Genomic DNA, 22,129 nt, shown 5'->3' on the forward strand with positions numbered 1-22,129 from the left:
CCTGATCATATTTGTCTAAAGAAAATGAACAGCTAGCAGCTGAACAACCTAACTTAAGATGAGCTAACCCTGCTCATTGTGAAATACTGGACCAACACATTCTAGCATCCTCAAAAAACAGTAAACAGTAAGTAAACAATGACAATATCATTTACATTCTTCAACTTTTTTTTTCACTCTTCCAGACTTAATTTGTCCAAATAAATTGAATAGCTTTGAAAACTGAAAATTATACAGCATAGAGCTCAAATAAACAACAGCCTTCGATTTCAGATGCTGGATTTATCTGTGGGAGTCAGAGGCTTCAAAGTGCAATAGTCAAGCAGCATAACTTACTGAAAGTAAACATTTGGTGAAAAAAAAAAAAGAGGTTGACTCCTGAGATTTTGTCAGGCTGGAACACCTTTACAAGATGTCCCACTCTCATAGCACAACAAAAGAGTTACAGTGGAAATTACTAGTCCAATACATCAAGAAGGTAAACTTCTTTAAGCTTTCTGTTTGCATTCAAGAGCAGTTGCTTCTCAAAGTTTTCATCACCAAGCCTGTTTCTCCTGGGCCTGAATATTTGGCCTCCGATACTGAAAAGTCTCTCCACTGAAGCGCTTGAGGGGAGTGCAGTGTTATATTTAAGGAAGAGCTTTTTGAGCCTGGGCAGCAGCATGTACTCTGCAAAGCCATCTGTGGTTGGTGCATCCAAGTAAGTGTCTGCTTCACTTTTTTTGAGATTCTGAGGGTTTTGGTTAAACCTGAAGAAGGAAGCTGTTGTGTCTTTGTCAGCATCACCACTAGGCTGAGGCTGATCAGGGTTTTGTGTTTCTGAGTCATCTGAGTTGCAAGTTAGAAGTTCTCGTTTCAGCATAACTCTGTAAAACAGCCGTTTTTCCTCATCCTCCACCCAGCTGAGCTTGAATATTGGCAGCAGCATGGCTGACAATATGTGTTCCTTCTTCTCAAGCATGACTTCAACCCTTGTTTTCAGGGACTGCAGGATGTTCAGTATGAGTGGACGGCATGTAACCAGACCTTGCGCAGCAGTGGGCTTTGTGCTCTCCTCCAGCAGGCCATTCATATCATTTTGTAGTTGTACAATGGTTGGAGCCAAATACCCGAGGAAGATGTTTTTCTCTCCCTGCAGGATGTTCAGTGCAGATGCTAGGGGCCTCATTACATCCACAAACTTGTGTATGAAGCCGATTTCCTCTGCAGAGAACCGCCTAAAGCCAAACTCATCACAGACAGCATGCAGGATAAGGTTGTCATATGCAGCAGTGACATTATCAGTACCTTCATTGTTATCTGCCTTGGGAGTTAACGTCGCTATGTGAGACAGTCGCTTCATAGCAAGATACAAAGAGTTCCACCGTGTATCATTTGGGAACACAAAACCGATCCCAAGCTTTCCCTCAACAAAATCTGATGTTTTGGGGCTTCTTTTAATCCGGTTCCACAGAGCAGATGCCTTAGCAAAAACGGCCCTTGACAATATTTTGTACTGTTTATCAGTTACCTTCTCTGTGTCTTTGGCAACAAGATTTAAGGTGAGCCATGCACCTTCTGTGAGGGGGAAGACGGGGGTCTTCCAATGCTGAGAGAGGCTCAGGTTCCATGTCATCCTCTTCATCTAAGCTCTTACAAGCAGCAGCAGGAGGCGAGGTAGATCCTGGATCATTTTCATTTTCAGTTGCTCCATTATCACTGTCAACATCTGGATCTGGATCTTCATCAGCAGCGGGAAAATCTTCTGCAAAACAGTTGAATGCTTTCACAAAATTAGCAGCATTGTCTGTCACAGTGCACACAATCTTGTTTTGGATTCTGAACTCTTTATGCACTTCCGACAATGCTTTGGCGAGAACATCATGTGTGTGTGCTCCTCGAACACGACGGCATGCAAGTACTGCAGAGCTTCTCTGAGAGATATTATTTTTGTTGAGCCAATGAACAGTAATGCCTAAAAACGCTTTATTCACTGCAGTCCAGCAATCTGCTGTTGTACATACGGCATCAACTTCAGAGAGTTCATTCTTTAAGTCAGAAATATTCTCCTGGAATGCATTGTTCAGTAGTTTCTGTACCTGCTTTCTTGAAGGCACATGCCTGGATGGCTGCAAACCTGTCACTAATTTGATGAAGGATGGCTTCTCGACCTTGCTCAAAGGCTGCAGATCTCCCACAATGTAATCCAATACAAGCTTGTCCACTTGTTGCTGAGAAACGAAGGAAACAGCAGGTCCTTTACTAAATAAAGTGAGCTTAACTTGGGTGGGTGTGCTCGGCGGCGGCGGTCCTCTCTTCGTTAATGATTTCTTGCGTTCATCATTCAGTCGCAGATATTTGGCAAGATAGCTCGGATGCTTTAACTCGATGTGGCGCTTCAAATTTGAGCTCGATGTGGCTGACGTACGTACTTGTTTGTTTAGTCCCGGTGGGCACAGTTTGCACAAAAATGTAAGGTTTTTTCCGTCTGAGTCTTCATTTGTTTGTACATAAAACTCTGCCAAGTGCTGTTCAAAACTGGCTTCAGTAGCAGCTAAGTCTGTATCACGTGAACTAGTACTAGCACTCGCCATGCTGGACCGCTATCAAAGTGTTTGCCGTAAACAGTGTCGTAAAACCTGACTTCAAATGAGCGTGAACGTGAACTGCGCATGCGCTCAGTCCTGGCAGACGGAACGCCGCTCTCGCTCACGTTCATTGTTTGAAAAGTGATTCGTTCAGTTCAACGTTCACCGAAAATATGAACGTGTTCAGTGAACGTCGTTCATTGAACGCGTTCACGCACAACACTGTCTATTTGTACGATTGCTGTATGGACAACCCCCAGTGCTATTGGTACGTTTACCAAAGTACACGTATGTAGCGTCTTAGGGTTAGGTTATAACCAGTGTTGTGCTAGTTACTGAAAAAAAATAACTCGTTACCGTTACTTCATTAACAACGTAACTCAGATACTATTTTGATTACTTACACCAAAAAGTAATGCGTAGCTGGAAAAAGTAACTTTTGTGTTCTGATACACACGGTGTGTATAATGTTTTGGACCCAGACGCACGACACAGAGACAGTTAACAGTGAACAAGTGATTTAATTTACAAGTGAGGTGAATGTGCAGAGTGAAGTCCCAAACATGTGAGGTGAGTGTGGAGCAGAAGAGTAGCAGGCAGGCAGGTGGTGAGTATCGCTGAACGCTGGCGAGCTGGAGAATAAGGAGACACGAGGAGGTGAGAACAAAAACCATGGGGAAGAATACTTTCACTGAGAGCCGAGATCTGTGGGTACGATACCACTGGGGTAGATAATGATCCGGCACTGAGTGGAGTTAGAGTCTGGTCTTCATGCACTGGACGTTGATGAGCTGATGAGGAAAACCTGGCTGCCACACCTGCCGCTGATTACAGGAAACCCTCAGAGGAGGACACACCGGAGGAGCAGACAGAAACAAACACACACAAGTGGGAGGGCACTGCACAGAACTAACCATAACATTTTGAGTTACTTAGAATTAAAGAATGTATTATTTATTTTGGGTCATTTGTGTCCATACAGCTTCATAATAGTGCTGTAATAATATAATAATCCACTGTTGATCAACTGCTATAAAACAACCATAAATGACATGCATATAAAGCACAAAACAGCTGCTCCAAAATTAGAACAGTAATTTTTCAGCCTTAGCACAGTAATGTAAAGTAAGCTGTGCATATTCCAGGTGCACATTCTGCTGTTGAAAATGCTTATAAAAATAAATGTGGAAAAACTAATTCACAGCATTTTTCTCAGCTACACAATGCTAAACATATCAGGCTAACGAGCTGCTGTTAGCAGGGACTCAGCAGCAACAACATACCGTGCAATAGTTTGGCTGACCTGTCCCTGGATAACAGGCACAGTCCGTTAAAATCCAGCCGCAGCGTTAGCTTAGCTTCACCAAGCTAAACTAAAAATAATGCGCGTATTTCCACTCTGAGAAGCTCGTCCTGCTCTCGCATTGACTCGCCATGATTGGGGCACGTGATGTAAACAGAAACACGCTGATAATGCTTCTTTTTCTACTGTTTTACTGTGTTTGGCACGGCAACCCGCAAAAATATGTAGCTCCACTGTAAACAGGAAGTACACTGCTGCTAGCAAAGTAACGGACAAACGCACCATATTGTAACGGTAACAGCGTTATTTCTTTAGAAACATATTGCGTTACAGTACTAGTTACTGTCAAAAGTGACGTTGGGTAACGCGTTACCGCACAACACTGGTTATAACCCAATATCGCAACCATTTTTAGGGTTAGAGTTAGGGTTAGGGTAAGGTTTAGTCTTAGTCACGCGAACTAAACTGGCCAATGACTGACCTATCACATGACCTAAACTGGCCAAATAGGGGCACTGCATACAGATAGAATGTTGGTATATTGATACGGCAACCGTACGGATAGCCACTGCCTTTATTTATTATTATCAATGACTAGAATTTTTAGGGGACCCCATTTGAATTCCCGGAAACCCCCATGAGGTCACGACCCCAAGGCTGAAAAACACTGGGTTAGAGTGGGGGGGAAAAATCGATTACAGCACCTATGAATCGATTTTGGGAAACTTCAATGAATTTGATTACTCAGCTCTATTAAAGAAAGACATATTTCTGATTCTATTTGTAGCTCCATGGTAATTCGAGACTTGACCCTGAGAAGTGCAGCCAGTTTTGGATCTTTTCACCTCATACGCCTGCTGTACGATGAATACATGTACTACCTTATAGAGCACAGAGTCGCTCAGGCCAAAGGAGAGACCCCCATTGCAGTTATGGGAGAGGTATCAACACAACACACTCACTCCAAAAATAAGTAAACAAATGTATGTTTATTCATGCTTTTAACCCAAGTCTCTGGTGCTGCCAGTTTGCCAGTTTAGGCAGAGGTCTGAACCAGCTGGACCCCGACAAAGGTTTGTGTGGTTTGTCCTGTTTTTTACTCAAATATCATTTTTTATTTTAGTCGTTTGTAAATAATCTCTATCAATCATAGAAGAAGAGGAGGAAGAGGAGGAGGAGAGTGATGAGGAAGGCCAGGAGCTGTCTCTCCCTGCAGATGGAGCTGTGCTGGGGGAGGAGTCGCTGGAGCCGCCAGCTAAACTGGCTCGAACGGACCAGAGAGTGCTCTTCTCCACTGGGTCAGCTGATAACTAACCACTAATGTATCAGTGTGGATATAAGACCCATTCCACACACACACGTGCACATATAAATGTAAAAAGATCACCAAAAAAATACATGTATATAGATACAGGTGTGTGTGGACATTCTGCATACTGTGTGGATAAAGTGTGCTGCCCATTTATGAAAAGCACACTGTGTAACTGCTGCTGTGTGTCTGCGTGTGCGTGAGTGCGTGTTCAGTTTCTACACCCTCAACCTTCAAAAAATGGTTACTGCCATAGCAAAGTGGACTTTGAATGATCTTTGTGTGTGTGCGTGCGCGCCCGCCCGTCTGTGTTCTACTCTGTTGAAAGGTGAATGTGGAGCCGAAATTGTAACTGATCGAGATGACTTATATGATTTTGAATTCTGGATTATTGAAGGGTTAAAATAGAAGTTGTCATGTCTGAAAGCTGCACCGTCGTTGCTTTTCCCAGCTCGTGTTTGTGTGGTTGTGTGATCGTGGTGCTCTGTAGATATTTTCTGAAGAGTTCAATTTTATTTATTTATTTTTATCCATTTAGGAGACATACAGTCCCCTCCAAAAGTATTGGAACAGCAAGGTCAATTCCTTTGTTTTTGTTGTATACTGAAGACATTTGGGTTTCAGATCAAAACATGAATATGAAACAAAAGTTTAAAATTCCAGCTTTTATTTCATGGTATTTACATCTAGATGTGTAAAACAACTCAGGACAGAGCACCTTTTGTTTGAACCCACCCACTTTTCAAGTGAGCAAAATTATTGGAACGTGACTGTTTCTAGTTGCACAGGTGTTGCCTTTTAGATTGATTGCCTAAACATTCAATCGTTCTTGATTTTGGCTTTGGGTTTCACCTATGAAAACTGTATTTGCTGTTAAGCAAACATGAAGACCAGAGAGATGTCTATGGGAGAAAAACAGACAATTTTGAAGCTGAGAGAAGAGGGAAAATTGATCAGAGCTATTGCACAAATATTTAGCATAGCCAATACAACAATTTGGAATGTCCTGAAAAAGAAAGAAACTACTAGTGTACTGAGCAACAGACATGGAACAGGTCGGCCAAGTTTATCAACAGCAGTTGATGACAGAAACACCCAAAGACAACAGTCAGTGACATCACTACCAACCTCCACAGGGCAGGGGTGAAGGTATCACAATCTCATGATGGTAGCAGCAGAATGAATTCTGAAGTCTACAAAACCATTTTGTCTGATAATTTACAGAAAAATGCATCCAAACTCATCAGGAGAAGCTTCATCATGTAACAAGACAATGACCCAAAACACACTGCCAACACAACAAAGGACTTCATCAGGGGGGAAAAGTGGAAGGTCTTAGACTGGCCAAGTCAATCACCAGACCTTAACCCAATAGAGAATCATGCATTTTACCTCCTGAAGAGGAGACTGAAGGGAGAAACCCCCCAGAAACAAACAAGAACTGAAAGGCTGCAGTAAAGGCCTGGAAAAGCATTTCAAATGAAGAATGCAACAGTCTGGAGAAGTCAATGGGTCACAGGCTTGTTGCAGTTATTGCAAGTAAGGGTTATACCACCAAATATTACATGTTATTCACTTTAAGTTATTTTAATAATGTCTGTTCCAATGCTTTTGCTCAGGTGAAAAGTGAGTGGGTTCAAACAAAAGGTGCTCTGTCCTGAGTTGTTTAACACATCTAGATGTAAATAAAATAAAATAAAAGCTGGAATTTTAAACTTTTGTCTCATATTCATGTTTTGATCTGAAACTCAAATGTCTTCAGTATACAGCACAACAAAAACAAAGGAATTGACCTTGCCAATCCCATACTTTTGGAGGGGACTGTACAAAAAATGTCAGTTTTTTGTTTTGTTTTTTTTTTTTGTCACCTTTTTCACAAATGTTCTTTCTTTTTGTGAGTGCCTGTTGCAGCTGATACACACATACACACACACACTTGTAAAAATTGAAACTACAGCTGTAGAATAGGGACTCCTGTTGGTTGCTGCAAGTTGAAAAAAAAATCCTCTTTTCCTAAAAATCTTTTTCTATTTTCTTTGTGTCTTATTTGTGCTTCAATCCCATGCATTGAAGTCGTTCCCTTGTGACCTCACGCTTGCTTTGCTGTGATCCTGTCTTTGCCTTATTTTAATATCCTTTCCGTGTGTGTTGCCAAACCAGTTTTCTTTGATCCTGTTGTCTTAAACCTCTTTGTTTTAGGGAGGAATGTGCCTAAGTAAGAACAGTGATTTTTCTTATTATTATTCTACTGTATATTTATCCACTATTTTGAATTTCGTTGTCACTAAGTGAACCTCTTGTGCCGTGTATGGTGCCGTGTTGTCACACTTTGTAAGCAACTGTTGTGCAGTATTGATTTGTGATTGCACATTTAGTTATCAATCCTAACTTTCATCTGATTACCTTTTTTAAAAAAAAACAAAAAATAACAACAACAAACAACGCTGCCTCTTTGCACATGTTGACTATTGTCTTTAAAAGAGCTTTCTGAAGGTGTTTGTGTTTTCTTTGAGTTTGTAAGTGTGTATTTATGGTTAAAGTGGAGGTGTTGGGTTAGTAATCTGCACAGTCCTTCACTTTAGAGTCATCCTTCTTTTTTTCCACTACGTTCCCATCTGCCAATGGCTTTGTTTCGCTTTTTACATCCATATTCCTGAAAACTGTGGGCCTATGCTATGAATCTAGATAATTATATCCTGGATTAATCTTTATTAGTGAGCTTCAACTAACCAGTATTCCCTGTTGGAGAGAAGCTGTCTTACGACGGTCGATCACAATGCGCTAATTCAGTGTTTTCACCCTCTGTACGTGCGCTTTCACATAAAAGGGGTGGAGATTGCAGCGTCTGACCAATCAATGGGGAACCTGGCAGAGCGACCGTCTTTATAATGGAAGAAAGGCTGATCATCTTAAACAAATATAATGAATTTAAATCCATGATGACAGTGAAGTGCAACAGTGTTAGTGCAGCATGCACCAGGAGGCAGAGCTTTTATACTCACTCAGATCTGATCCACTTCATAACTTGGTCCCGACAAGGTTTGGTAGTGCTTAAGTTTAAAATGATGAATAATTAAAATCCATAATTCAGACCAAAAACAACACTGTTGTTACAGAAAAGGCAGAAATGAGATAACACAGACAGGAAGCTGCTGACACTGGTAATAAGTGAAAGCATGAGATTATTTATGATATTAATTCATTGGATGATAAACGGCCAGCGCTCAGTTTCATTTTATTACAGCACACGTTTTTCTGATGAAGTAGACCTATTTATCACACACACTGGGATGAGAGCACTTTGTTTCACAGTCTGTAGTATGTTCCTGCTGATGCGGCCAGCGTCACTATAGTGTGAATGAAAGAATGAATTAATGATTTCACCCGTCCGCGCATACAAAGACACAGGCTTCATCAGCTGACTTTAGATTAGTCCATCAGATATAAATCTATACCTTTCCTCAAAAATGTAATCGGTTAATGAAAGGATTGCATCAACGTCTAAATAATCTCTCTCCTGTCAGCTGTCAGATCAGATCCACACAGTGACGTGTTCACACGTCACCTTTTATTGGACAGCTCGCTTTCTAAGAGAACTGATTGGTCAGGAGGCGGAACTTTAGCACTCACTCAGACCAGGCTAGTCGTTCAGCATAAGTTACCATGAAGATTTAGCTCCGTAAGATGTTAGCAAGGTTTGTAGTCCAGCACACACTGATTAAATCCTGGAAATAGCCCGATAAGAGGTAATCTTGCTTCGTAACATAGGCCCTGTGGGTCAAGATTCATCAGTGTATTCATGTCATGATGGAGTTTTTCAACTTCCTACAAAGTTTAACCTGTTGCAAAGTTTTGAAAACAAACTGGAACATCATCTATGACATGCTTCCACAGCTGAGCACATATCACTCCTGTTTTTAGAAAACATACAGCAGAGTGGACATCGTTTACCCAGTAGTAAAGTGAGTCATCATTTTATAGTGCATTGTCTCCTATGTACAAAACAAATGTTGGACATTAATAGTGCGTTATGGATTTGGTCTGCTGTAAGTATGACTGTGCCTTTGGAGTTGGTAGAATGCAATTCAAGATGTTTTTAATTTCAAGAAAATAAATTAAAATACTTTTTGGGGGGAATTGCACAATTCTTTTGCTTCCTGTGTTTTTATTTACTTAAACCTCAGACGTCATTATCATCAAGTCTCACATTGTGACAATTAGGCAAGAAAGACTGATTTGTTGTTCTCCTAAAGCCTAGGTCCCCAAAGTGGGGTACGGGTACCTCCAGGGGTACACAAATTGTCACAGGGGTCTGTGAATAGAAATTGAAAACAGCATGACAACATTGGAAACTTTGTCAGACGATCCTCTAGTGGAAACAATCTCATCAAAAAAAGTGCAAATATGGCAAGAGCAACATTGCTTTGCATTAGCCCTTTGCCACCATCTAGACCCCTACTTGTGCAAAAGTGGAGAGAAAAACAGAAAAGGACTTTGCGTGAAGAAGAATTAAATGCTTGGTAGATTTATTTTTCAAAAAGAAGAAAAAAACAGATTCTCACTAAAGATGTCAGTAGGCTAATTAATAAAATAAATCAAGTGATCATTCTGAATCAGTTATTTTCTTGTGTGCTTACAGATTATTAATGTTTTTGGTAACACTTTATTTAAAGTTTCATCAATAAATGCTGATATTACGCTGTTATTATTATGACATGACACCTGTCATTAACATGAATAAGGTGTTATGAAGGCTGCCATTAAGTGTCGTTCGTTATCCTAACCCTAACCTTAATCTTAGGTTAACCTAATCATAACCTTAACCCTGGCCTAACCTTAACCTCAACCTTAACCCTGGCATAACCTGAACCTTACCCCTAACCTTACTGCCTCATCCACCCCCGCCACATCGACCCCCGCACGGTATGATAAAACTCCAGTGACATGCGTTGTGACCTCTGCTGCTGTGAACTGAATAAATTTCAAAATAAACCACTAACACTTTCAGTTTAGATTCATGAAACTATACGTCATCTTAGCTGTGTGTGAAAATAGGAAGAGAGTAGTCATGATACATGTAAGGACATGAACAAGAAGCATCACACATTCTCTTTGACAGTTAGAGACTGAAAACAGAATTCTAACCACTTCCCAGATAGATTTTCTCGCCCACATCTAACACGTCCACCCGGCCCACATTTGGCATGGAATGACGGCACACAGATGTCCCCATGCCTGTTTACCAGAACTCAGCCACAACCGAGCCATCAGAAAGCCAGATGTCAGCCAAGAAAAGGCCAAATAAACTAGCACTGGCCATGTGGGCCACTGTGTGTGGTTATTCTGGCCCACATCTGGCGTACACTCAGTGTTTTTGGTCTGGCCCATATACTGTGTGTAATGATGGCACTATAATGGCCCACACCCGTTTGCCAGATCTGGGCCACAATGCATCTCGTATTGCCATAGCAATACGAGATGTCCACCACAAACCGACCAAATATACCAGCACTCACCCAAATGTGGGCCACAATATATTTTTATTCTGGTCTGTGCCAAAGACACAAAGCATCTGAATGAAGATGAAACATATATGACTAGTGCACTTATCAGTGTGATCATTATGACCACTGGTAGGTGACGTGAAGAACTTTAATTATCAAAAGACATAAAAATTTATCTGGAATATTGTTCCTTTCAGTGGCGTACACAGACATTTTGGGGGCAGGTCCTCAGTGAAAAATAAGGGCACTTAATGCCAATGCAAATTTCACGGTGGAACAAGGGGGAAAACAAGCAAATAAAACAAATTTCACTCAATGTGAGTTGGAGGTATTAATTGTTGAGGTGGACACACGCAGGAGCGTAATCTGGTGACACAGTGAACATTACGAATGAAAAAAAAAGAAAGGCAGATTGCGTTGTGTTGCCTCATCAGACTGTGACATATGGGGTGCCAAGTGTAAAAATTTAGTATAATAGTTTTTGCTAACACATTTTCATTATTTATCTCACTTTTCTCATATTTAGCACATACACCCAAAAAATACTGAAATACAGTAACTTGAGGTAATCTATTTGCTTCTTTTCACCTCTGATAATAAGCAGAAAAGATTCAGATATGAGCTGTATTCAGGATATCTTGAAGTTTTCAAATTCAGTATCTAGAACATGGTCATTCTGATCATTGTGATGACTTTAATTATTGACAACTTATCAATTACTGATTAATCTTTGCAGCTCTTCCAACCAGACAGCCCCCAAGCACTTTTCAGTTCCAGTCACAACCCTTAGCCTCGGCATCTTGTGCTGGACCTCCTCCTCCACGTCCAGCCAGGATGTTCACAAGGTATATATGTAACAACATTTTTTGTTTTTGTTTTTGAAAAGATCATAATAATGAAAAAAAACTGTAAATGGTTATGTTGCATCTCTCAACCAATGATTACTGAGAAATGTCCCCATCATGCAGCTGGGAGTTTAAATCCCTATTGGGCGCATGATGTCGCCATGGATGTCGCTAGCGCGATGCCCTCCCCCGCCCCCCCTTCCCCCTTTGGCTCACTTGGGGGACCGAGTGGACCGGTGTGCGGCGTGTGACGAAGGTGGGGTGGGGCCTTGCCCATGCGGGGGCCCCCCCTTGAGTTGTGCTGGGTGGGTGTGTGGAGGCGCGGCCTGTGGTTCTTGCCCTGGCGGATCTGCGTCGGGGGTGGTTGGTCTGCTGGTTGGGTGCGCCGGGCCCTGTTGGCGCTACCAGGGCGGGGGTGGGTCTTTGGTTGGGGCGCGTTCTCCTGCCGTCCGCCCGGGAACTGGATGCCGTTTGGTTTGGCGCCGCGCTGCCTTTGGCGGGGTGGGGCGGGTGGCCTGGGGCCCACCATCCTCCGGGCTGTGCTGGCATCGGAGGGGGGTGTCTCGTGTCGGTCGTGTGGTCGGGGGATGGCCTCTGTGGGGAGGGGGGGGCTCTGCTGGTGGCACTTGGTGTGGGTTGGCGGGACCTGGCTGGGGGTGCTTAGGTTCGCCCGTTTGTCAGTTGGTGGGTGGCGGGATGGCCCTGCTTGGGCGGGCCCGGGGGGCCTGTCTCGCCGGTGTGGGGGGTGGGCGCGCTGGGGGGTTCTGGCATCTGTATCGGGGTTGGGGCGGGGTTGCTTGGCGCTTCGAGATGATGCTGTTTGCTGGGGGCGGCGCTAGCTGTTCCGGTGGTTGCGGTTGTTGTCGGCTGCCTGGTAGGTCTGTCCTGCTATCTGCAGAATGGTGGGTGGGTCCGGGGCGCCCATAGTTGGGGACTGCTGTTCCGCACTGGGTGGGTGCCGTTGGGGTGTCTCCTTCCTGCGGTGGTGACCGTCGGTCGCTCGCGCGTCAGTGGGTGGCATTGCCCTGTGGCTTGCGCTGTCCGGTGGGCGGCGGGGCCTGGGCTGCTGTCCTTGCTCCGTCTGGGACTGTGCGGTCCTGCTTGACTCCCCGGGGGGCTTCGCCCAGGGTCTCGCCCTTAGGGATTCCTGGTCCCGGGGGGGTACTCTTGGGGGCCGGCGGGCTTGGCCGGCTGGCTTGGCCATTCCTGGCGGGGGTCTTCCGGGGTGGGTGGTGCGGGCCGCGCTCTTGCATACCAGTGGGTGCGACGTGGGGTGGCCCCTGCTTGGGCGGTCCCCAAAGTACCGCCTCTATATATATTTATTTATATACAGTATTAGGCTATAAACTATAACTTCATATAAATTATTATTTAAAATTCTCACCAAATATATTTTTTGTGCTCAAAAGTGCCCTGATCGCTCGGGAATGAGTGACCATTTTCCAAGAAAGAACTGCACTGGTTGTGCATTTGGGAGTGTTTGCATGAAGCGTTTGTGCTGCGAATAAAAGCGCTGCATGTCTGTCCTGTCTCTATGACAACAGTCTAATTGCGGCTGTATGACCGACTTTGCTCCGTTACTTATTACTGTATGCATTTATTCAAGATCCTTTTTTCTCTGATCAGACATGGAGGAAACACAATGTGACAAGACAAGATACAAAAATCTATCAAAAATAGTAATAATGTCATATTTTGAAAAGAGCACAGTGACATCAACAGTGCGAGAGCTGGGCAGTATGACCAAAAATTTATATCAGGGTATTTTTAAAATTTCATACGGTTTCCCGACATATGATGGTAATTTTTTTTTTATTTTTTTGTGAATAATCAGGTGTGTAGGAGGTCATGTCTATGACAGATCCCACGGCACACTTCTTGACCACTTTCAAACAGAGACAAAGAGCTGAGAACAGGAACTTACGACTGTTTGTCCTTCCCCCGCTGTGAAGCGCATGGCAGAATCTTTCCCTTTGTGTTGTACTGTTCCCCTAACAATGAAACATCCTAAAAGGACACAAATTTTTGATAAAAGTTTGAAATGTCTTTTTCTATACTGCCACTAACTTTCTTCATTCACAGGAAATCAAGGACATGCTTAGAATAAGATCATATAATTGTTTTTACAGTAAAAGTGTTTCTCAGGAATATCTCTCATTAACTTTGCATGAAGTATATCATGTTTGGTGCCAGAATAACCGGGAAAATATGATCTCTGCTTTCATTTTGTTTTGAAAGTTTTAATCTAACTAGTTTCTGAGTTATAGTCATATTTCTTGTCCCAAAGAGTTTCTCATTCATTCATCTCTTATCACACATACATGATAGCCACAGCCCACAAGAACATCCAAAGCAATCTAATTGGCTCCCGAAAACACGTCGGCCAATAGAATCGCTTAGACCGCAATAAAACCGAAGCGCAAAATTCAAATCATTGGATTTTGGTGCTGGCCGCTAAGATGCCCACTGCAGTGTTATGTACGTCTTCTTTAATATTTTATTTTCTTTGTAACAAAGTGTTTTCTTTCATTAGACCTTTTAAACAAGCTTGCGCGCACCAGAGATAAAACGTCCTGTTCCAACTGAAGATGCTGAACCAAGAACCAAGAACCAAGAACCAAGAAACACGCCTGAAGGAGCTGAAAACTGAACTACAAGAACAAAGCCTGCACACGCTGAATAAAGGCCAGACAGGCCTAACACAGGTCAGAACCAGTGGAAACCTGCTGACTGAACGAGCTGTGAAACGTGCTAAACAAAGAACAGAACCGACCAGCCTAACACAGGCCAGAACCAAGTCCAGGAAAGGACCCTTTCGGACACACTCCAGCGGTCCAGAGCCACGCTTTGCTCCTTCAGACTCCTCTCGCCAGTCCACTCTGCCACAAGAGAAGGACCACCGACCACGGACCAATCAGAACCGAGATACTCTGGATCTCAAATTCTAATCGGGCCTAAAATAATTGCAGCCACATGTTCCATACTGATCTTAAAGCTCACACACACACACACATGCACACACACGCACACACACACACACACACTGAAATCATGCTACTTTTCTTTCCTTCTTTCTTTCTTTCTCTACTAAGCTTTTACCTTTAAAGTGTATATACATTTATCCTTAGTTTAGTGAGCATAGTACTCTTTTAGCTTTATTGTGTTAGTAGGTTTTAACTTGTTTTGATTAATAAATGTTTATACTTTGAGAAGTTGTCTGTGGTTTATGAAAATATTACAATCATAAGGTTTATTATATGGAGAGTAGATAGTCTTGATAAGAGTTCACAACCCTGGAGGACAAGGTATTATTTACTAATTAAGTGATCTGAAAAACTAACTCGATTTCAGATGGCACCTCTTGGCAAATTACTGTAATATTAATAATAATTAATATTATAAATCTTATCACTCCTTGTCCAAGCTCATCCCCCTACAGGTGTTCACAGCATTTTCTACTGGTTGAGAGAGGAATTATTGCAGTAGATTGACTTAGGATGGTCTATTTTACTGTCACAATGAGTGAATATTGTAGAATAAGTAAATAACAATATAGCAATATACAAATATACAAAAACAAAACTGAAAATTCTACAAAGTAACACCAAAAATAGACATAAATGACACCAAAAACTCAAAACCACAACAAATATACACGGAATGACTAAAAAAAAGAATAATTTAGAAAATGACAAAAAAAAATGCACACAAAGTAAAACAAAAATATGGCAAATATACACATATTAAGTAAAAACACACAAAAACGAACTAAAAAACACACAAGATTTACAATAAGACAACAAAATTACCCAAAATATCTAAAAAAACACACTAATCAACAGCAAAAACACATATTTACAAAAAACAAACAAAATAAGTAAACATAAATTACACGAAAAAGACATAAACACAACACTCCAAATGCCCATAAAATGACCAAATCAATAAAATGACTGAAAAAAGACACTAAAAACAACAAAATGTATATATTTTAAACTTTTAATTATTATTTTATTATAGAATATATTATCCATCCATCCATCCATCCATCTTCTTCCGCTTTATCCGGGGCCGGGTCGCGGAGGCAGCAGTCTCAGCAGAGATGCCCAGACCTCCCGATCCACGCACACCTCCTCCAGCCGTTCTGGGGGGACCCCGAGGCGACACCAGGCCAGCTCAGAGACATAGTCCCTCCAGCGTGTCCTGGGCCACCCACAAGGCCTCTCCCCAATAGGACATGCCTGAAACACCTCCCGAGGGAGGCGACCAGGAGACATCCGAAACAGATGCCTGAGCCTCCTCAGCTGGCTCCTTTCGACATGAAGGAGCAGCGACTCTACTCTGAGATCCTCCCGGGTGACTGAGCTTCTCACCCTATCTCGAAGGGTGCGCCCAGCCACCCTGCGAAGGAAACTCATTTCGGCCGCCTGTATCCGAGATCTTGTCCTTTCGGTCATTACCCAAATCTCATGACCATAGGTGAGGGTAGGAATATAGATCGATTGGTTAATTGAGAGCTTTGCCCCCCGACTCAGCTCCCTCTTCACCACAACAGTCCGATACAGCGACCGCATCACTGCTGACGCCGCACCGATCCATCTATCAATCTCACGCTCCATCCTACCCTCACTCGTGAACAAGACCCCGAGCTACTTGAACTCCTCCACTTGAGGCAAGGACTTTCCATCAACCCAGAGAAGGGATGCCACCTTTTTCCGGTGGAGAACCATGGCCTCAGATTTGGAGGTGCTGATCCTCATCCCGGCCGCTTCACACTCGGCTGCAAACCGCCCCAGTGCACGCTGAAGGTCCTGATTTGAGGAAGCCAACAGAACAATATCATCTGCAAACAGCAGACTCCCTCCGGTCCCTGGCTGTCCATAAAAGTAATGAACAGAACCGGTGACAAAGGGCAGCCCTGGCGGAGACCAACATGCACTGGAAACAGGTCTGACTTACTGCCGGCAATGCGAACCAGGCTCCTGCTGCGGTCATACAGGGAACGGACAGCCCTTAGTAAAGGGCCCCGGACCCCATACTCCCGCAGAACCCCCCACAGGGCACCACGAGGGACACGGTCGAACGCCTTCTCCAGATCCACAAAGCACATGTGAACTGGTTGGGCAAATTCCCACAAACCCTCGAGCACCCGATGAAGGGTATAGAGCTGGTCCAGTGTGCCGCGACCGGGACGAAAACCGCATTGTTCCTCCTGAATCCGAGGTTTGACTATGGGCCGGATCCTCCTCTCCAGCACCCTGGAGTAGACCTTGGCGGGGAGGCTGAGGAGTGTGATCCTTCTGTAGTTGGAGCACACCCTCCGATCCCCCTTCCTAAAGAGAGGGACCACCACCCCGGTCTGCCAATCCAGAGGCACTGTCCCCAACTGCCGCACGATGTTGCAGAGACGTGTCAACCAAGACAGTCCTACAACATCCAGAGACTTAAGGTACTCAGGACGAATTTCATCCACCCCCGGAGCCATGCCCCCGAGGAGCTTTTCAACCACCTCGGTGACTTCAGCCCGGGTGATGGGTGAGTCCGCCACTGAGTCCTCAGCCTCTGCTTCCTCATCAGAAAACGTGGCAGTGGGATTGAGGAGACCCTCGAAGTACTCCTTCTACCGCCCGACAACATCCCCAGTTGAGGTCAGCAGCTCCCCCCCTGCACTGTAAACAGTGTTGGTGAAGCACTGCTTCCCCCTCCTGAGGCGCCGAACGGATTGCCAGAATCTCTTCGAGGCCTACCAATAGTCCTCCTCCATGGCTTCTCCGAACTCCTCCCAGACCCGAGTTTTTGCCTCTGCGACCACGCGGGCTGCAGCACGCTTGGCCTGCCGATACCTCTCGGCTGCCTCCGGAGTCCTACCCGCCAAAAAGGCCAGGTAGGTCTCCTTCTTCAGCTTGATGGCATCCCTTACTTCCACCACCGGGTTCGGGGATTGCCGCCGCAACAGGCACCAGAGACTTCACGGCCACAGCTGCGAACGGCCACATCGACAATGGAGGAGGAGAACATGGTCCACAAATCACACGTGACTCATGATGTACTTTTTTTTTTTTTCTTTAAATAAAGGAAGGAAAAAATTTCAAACACACTACACATTATTAAATGTGTAGTGTGTTTGAAATTACAGTTAGGAACAGGTGGACAAATACACAAGTACCTTATAAGCTGCACATGCTGGCTTTTTCTTGTCCAACAAAGGGCTTTTGTCCCTGAATGTGCTTCAGCAAACCAAACATTTCCCATGTGCAATTACAACTACACATAGAAACATCTTGCAATGTCATTCTAAGTCTAACAACAATTTGTTTTCTGATGTTATTAGACAGGAACACATTATGGAAGGAGGATGATGGTTGGCTATCTAGCAAGCAAGGGAGTGCACGCCTCACAACAACATGTTGCAGCAGCACTTAGATCTGTTCACCCTCCATACCATGAGGTGCGACGTCAAGTAAGTTTGCACAAAAGTTCATATTTGTTTTTAACTTTGCATAAAATTGATGATGACAATCTGACCTCCTGTGGTGTATTCCTACTTGTTATCCTTCATCATATTGCATTTTCTCACAGCATTAAATGTCTTAAAAGATTGTGTAACCTGCATGTCTAACAGTAATAGCTATCAATAACAGGTTTAATATCCAAAATGTTTAAGGTATCACAGAATCACTTTTAAAAAATAAGGTAAATTTTTCTATGTGTTTCCATGATTTGTGTAACAGAGCAAGTCAGTGCATTCTTTGGGTTTTTCAGAGTTACCATGTTTTGTAAATGCCTTGTGGAGACAAAACAGCAATGAATTACTATTAAAAAAAATTTTACTCATAAATATATTTGAGTATTTTTCAATTCAGGTACTACAGTATTTTAACACAAATCAAAGTTGGACATAGAAACTTTTATTTTTTATCTTTCCAAAACTGTTTTTTTATTTATTTATTTATTTTTAGAACAAAACACACTTAACATACATTAAAAAACAACACAATGCCCATTTTGAAGAAACAGCACTTTTATTTTTCACAGACTTGACTTGAACTTGTGAACATCTCTATCTCAGGGTCAAAGGTAAACGTTTTGATGATGACAAACAGCCTCAGAGCAGGGGCCTGTTGCATAAAAGTAGGATAAGGGATTAAGCCAGGATATGTCTTTTATCCTGGATCAACATATCCGTGATCCGGTTGCATAAAAGTAGGATAGGGGAGAGTGCGATATGTGACATAAGTTACCATGGAGACTTATTCTGTGGAGCTAGCCTGCTCCAGACCAGGCTAAGTTCCAGGATCTGTTTAATCTTATCCCTTATCTCAGTCAGCAGTCACCACAAATGGACACCAATATTCATTCCACTGCCCACTACACATTATCACATTTAACAAGGCCCGCTGTCATTATTTAAAAATGTGTGATCATTCATTGCAATCATTTTAGATAAATGATTTTGCTATTATTAAATAATTTAGTATATATATATATATATATATATATATATATATATATATATATATATATATATATATAAATACACATCCCATTAAAACATAAATACATGGCAAAGAGTAACATGATGTTCCTTTATTGAATAACGATGAATCAAAGCAAGTAAACCATCAGCACCTTTCAAAACATGCTCTACAAGATAGAAAGCACATAGTTAAAGCATAGTGTATAACAACAATAAATACACATTCTCAGAGGTCTATATAATACACCCTGCATGTCTACACACTGAAATAGCTGCAGGACAAATCCATATTTAACAAATGAACAGAAATGGCAGGCCTGTATACACAGAGTATACAACACAATAGGCCAAATCAATAAAACACAACATAAATTCCTCTGCAATTCCAGGCAATATGTAACTTAAAAGTACAAAATAGATCTTAACTGAAATAATTCAACACATATTGGTCTCTGACCAGTCGACCACTGTCATCATCTGGAAAGATGGCCGGATTGTCTCAGTCAATGTCTGTTGGCACTGTGTGAGCCCTCTCCTTCCTTAGGCAGGCCACATTGTGTCAATGTCACATGCCCTGTCTGGGCTGACTCTCAGGTGGTGCAGACACTGGAACCGTTTCTTCAGGAGGCCAAAGGTCATTTCAATACGTGCCCTTGTTCTGCATGGGCATTGTTGTAGGCCTGCTGTCTTTCCTGTGGGTCTGTGAATGGTGTTAGGCAAAAGGGCTCGCAGGCATAACCTCTGTCCCCCAGCAGTACACCAGAAAATTGCCCTTTGAATACAAAATGTAATAATTACAATCTTATAGAGTGACATGTTTGACACAGCCATGATGTTAAAAGTGGTTATTTATAGAGGATGTGGCTTACCTTGTGACAGGCGCTGATAGATGCCAGAGGACCTAGAGACATTGGAGTCATGGACTGAGCCAGGCCACTTTGCCACATTACTAATCAGGCAGTCAGCATTGCAGACCATGTGAAAAAATAAGATGTTGAACATAAGCCAATCAATGCACGTCACAAGGAGTGCTCATTAATTGAAAATATCAAAAAGTCACATTTACCTGAGTATTAATGCTGTGAAAGGATTTCCTGTTAATAAAATCTCCCTCATGGGCACCTGAGGGAGGTTTTATTTTTAAGTGGGTGCAGTCAGTCGTGCCAATGACATTGGGGAAACCTGTAAAACAGTGAGCATCCTACTATGACTGTTAACACTTGTCATGTAATTTGTAATGTCTTTTACCTGCAATCCCATAAAAATCCTCCTTGATGTGCCGGAGTCTTCTGTGGCCAGGGAAGGACATGAAGACACCTAGCAACGACTTAATGGCCACATACACACTGCGCACGGTGCGGCAAATTGTGACCTTGTTCAAATTTTCTGCATCCTCCACAAAGTACAGAAAGCCTCCACTTGCAAAAAAGTGTAGGGCCACACACACCATTTGTGTAACACTCAGAGCAGGGTTGCGTGCTGTTTGTTGTCATAGCCTTGGACCCAGCAGTGTGCAGAGGTACCAGATTCTATCTGCTGAAAATCTATACCTTTCATACAGGTAGTCGTCAGTGAAGGCCAATGGGTCTGACCTGTCCCTGAAGACTGTCTCCTGCCTGAAGGCTCTCCTGAGCGTGAGTGCTTCCTCATCAATTATCTCTTCCAGAAACGGGCACGCCATTGTTAGAGCAGGAAGGAACACATGATTTTGGGCCTTCTTATAGGCCATTGGATCGCTTGACATCACGAGGAACACCTTTGCAGCCTCACAAGCTACAAATGGTTATTTAATCATGATACCTACTACCTTAAAGAATGATTCAAATGTTCCCTCCAACCTTCCAACTACTCAATTTGTGTCATAAAGTGTTTTGATATGTCTGGGGAAATTGCATTTCAGGTACATTATGTGCATTTCTTCTAGTCTTAATAATACAGTTGATCATTATTGTGTGACTTCCAACCAATCATAGCACTTAGGTAGGATGGCAGATGGCAATTCCACAGTCTGATTTAATGGCAAGTCTCATCTCTACAGTAACCCTAACTGTACATACATTAAACAAGCAAACACCAAAATGTCATGTCAACTTTTATTTACTGTTGTTCATCTTCTCGTAGCTGGGGAGGAAAGGAGAATAAATACATAATGATAAACACATTGTTTGTGTTACAGTCAACATACAGTGTGCATTGAAGGCATAACTCACCTCCCGCTCAAGTTTTTTTATTTCAAGATTTATTTTTCGAAGTGTCCTCCTTTTAATCTCAGAGTCCACTGAGAGGTCTGCCATCTGTCTATTTTTATAGTTAATGTTGACCTCTGATAGTTGAATTTCCCTCTTTAGATGTGTTGCATAGAGCTGTCTGATGACCTGTGAGCTCTGTGAACACATGACAATTAGCACAACGGGAATTTTGCATGAGAATATCCTTCCATTAATACTCACTATTTTGCCAAGCTGGCTTTTACCCTGTACATCATCTGGGTCCTGTTACAGAAATGACATTTTGTGTGAGCACCACATGACGACTTTTCATCATTATAGACTGAATGAGTACTTCCACAAGTTTTACATGATACCTCAAGCCTTCTTGAATCAATAGAGACATTCTCCTCATCAAAGTTATCATCAGCGTTATCATCTTCTGCTGCTCCTCCTCCTCCTCCTCCTCCTCCTCCTGCTGCTGCTGCTGATGCTGCTGCTGATCTTTAACCTTTTCATACGCTTCCAAAAGTATATCCTTCTTTGACGGGAAGAAGTATGCGGCTCTGGTTGTCATTGTGAATCAGTGAATCTGTGATCGATGGCGGGGGTCTATTTAAGGAGCCAGGTGCGCACACTTATCCAGGATTGCTTTCAGCTGGCTTGATGAATTCGCGTCTTCTCATCCTGGATTAGTGTTTATGCAACCGAATAAGCCTGGACGCTCTTGTTTTGGATTCAGTGAGCCAGGCTTAATCATTCATCCTGGATGTCTAAATCCTACTTGTATAAATCCGGCTCCAGGAATTCACTGGCTGGGTAACAATCATTTCCAGCCATGACCACCATTCTGTAAATACAAACATCCATTAGTCACCCTCTCACTCACTCATCTACGGTGGCTGGGAAGTGTCAGG

The 22,129-nt window shown here is 42.9% G+C and overlaps 1 protein-coding gene, 1 long non-coding RNA gene and 1 pseudogene across 6 annotated transcripts in view; 1 reads left to right on the top strand and 2 right to left on the bottom strand.

Moving 5' to 3' along the window:
* The window catches only part of rfx1a (regulatory factor X, 1a (influences HLA class II expression)), a 35,871-nt gene extending 30,076 nt beyond the window's left edge, over positions 1 to 5,795 (top strand). For 4 of the 5 annotated variants that reach the window (XM_028455842.1, XM_028455844.1, XM_028455845.1 and 1 more), the window contains exons 16-18: positions 4,658 to 4,811; positions 4,898 to 4,943; positions 5,024 to 5,795. In XM_028455842.1, coding sequence (XP_028311643.1) covers positions 4,658 to 4,811; positions 4,898 to 4,943; positions 5,024 to 5,184 — 361 coding nt within the window. In that variant the 3' untranslated portion in view covers positions 5,185 to 5,795. The remainder of the gene's footprint in view (positions 1 to 4,657; positions 4,812 to 4,897; positions 4,944 to 5,023) is intronic. The other variant, XM_028455843.1, reaches the window with a different exon arrangement.
* Positions 5,796 to 17,271: 11,476 nt separating this feature from the next.
* Positions 17,272 to 20,686, bottom strand: LOC114468220 (putative nuclease HARBI1; annotated as a pseudogene).
* A 536-nt stretch (positions 20,687 to 21,222) lies between these two features.
* On the bottom strand, positions 21,223 to 22,010 carry LOC114468904 (uncharacterized). Its single transcript, XR_003674689.1, has 3 exons — positions 21,590 to 22,010; positions 21,456 to 21,497; positions 21,223 to 21,389 (listed from the first exon to the last, which is right to left on the bottom strand). It is a non-coding gene; the product is annotated as an uncharacterized LOC114468904 (long non-coding RNA).
* Between the last annotated feature and the right edge of the window lie 119 nt (positions 22,011 to 22,129).

This window comes from Gouania willdenowi, chromosome 8 (assembly GCF_900634775.1).
Source record: "Gouania willdenowi chromosome 8, fGouWil2.1, whole genome shotgun sequence".
In the NCBI taxonomy this organism is placed as follows: domain Eukaryota; kingdom Metazoa; phylum Chordata; class Actinopteri; order Blenniiformes; family Gobiesocidae; genus Gouania; species Gouania willdenowi.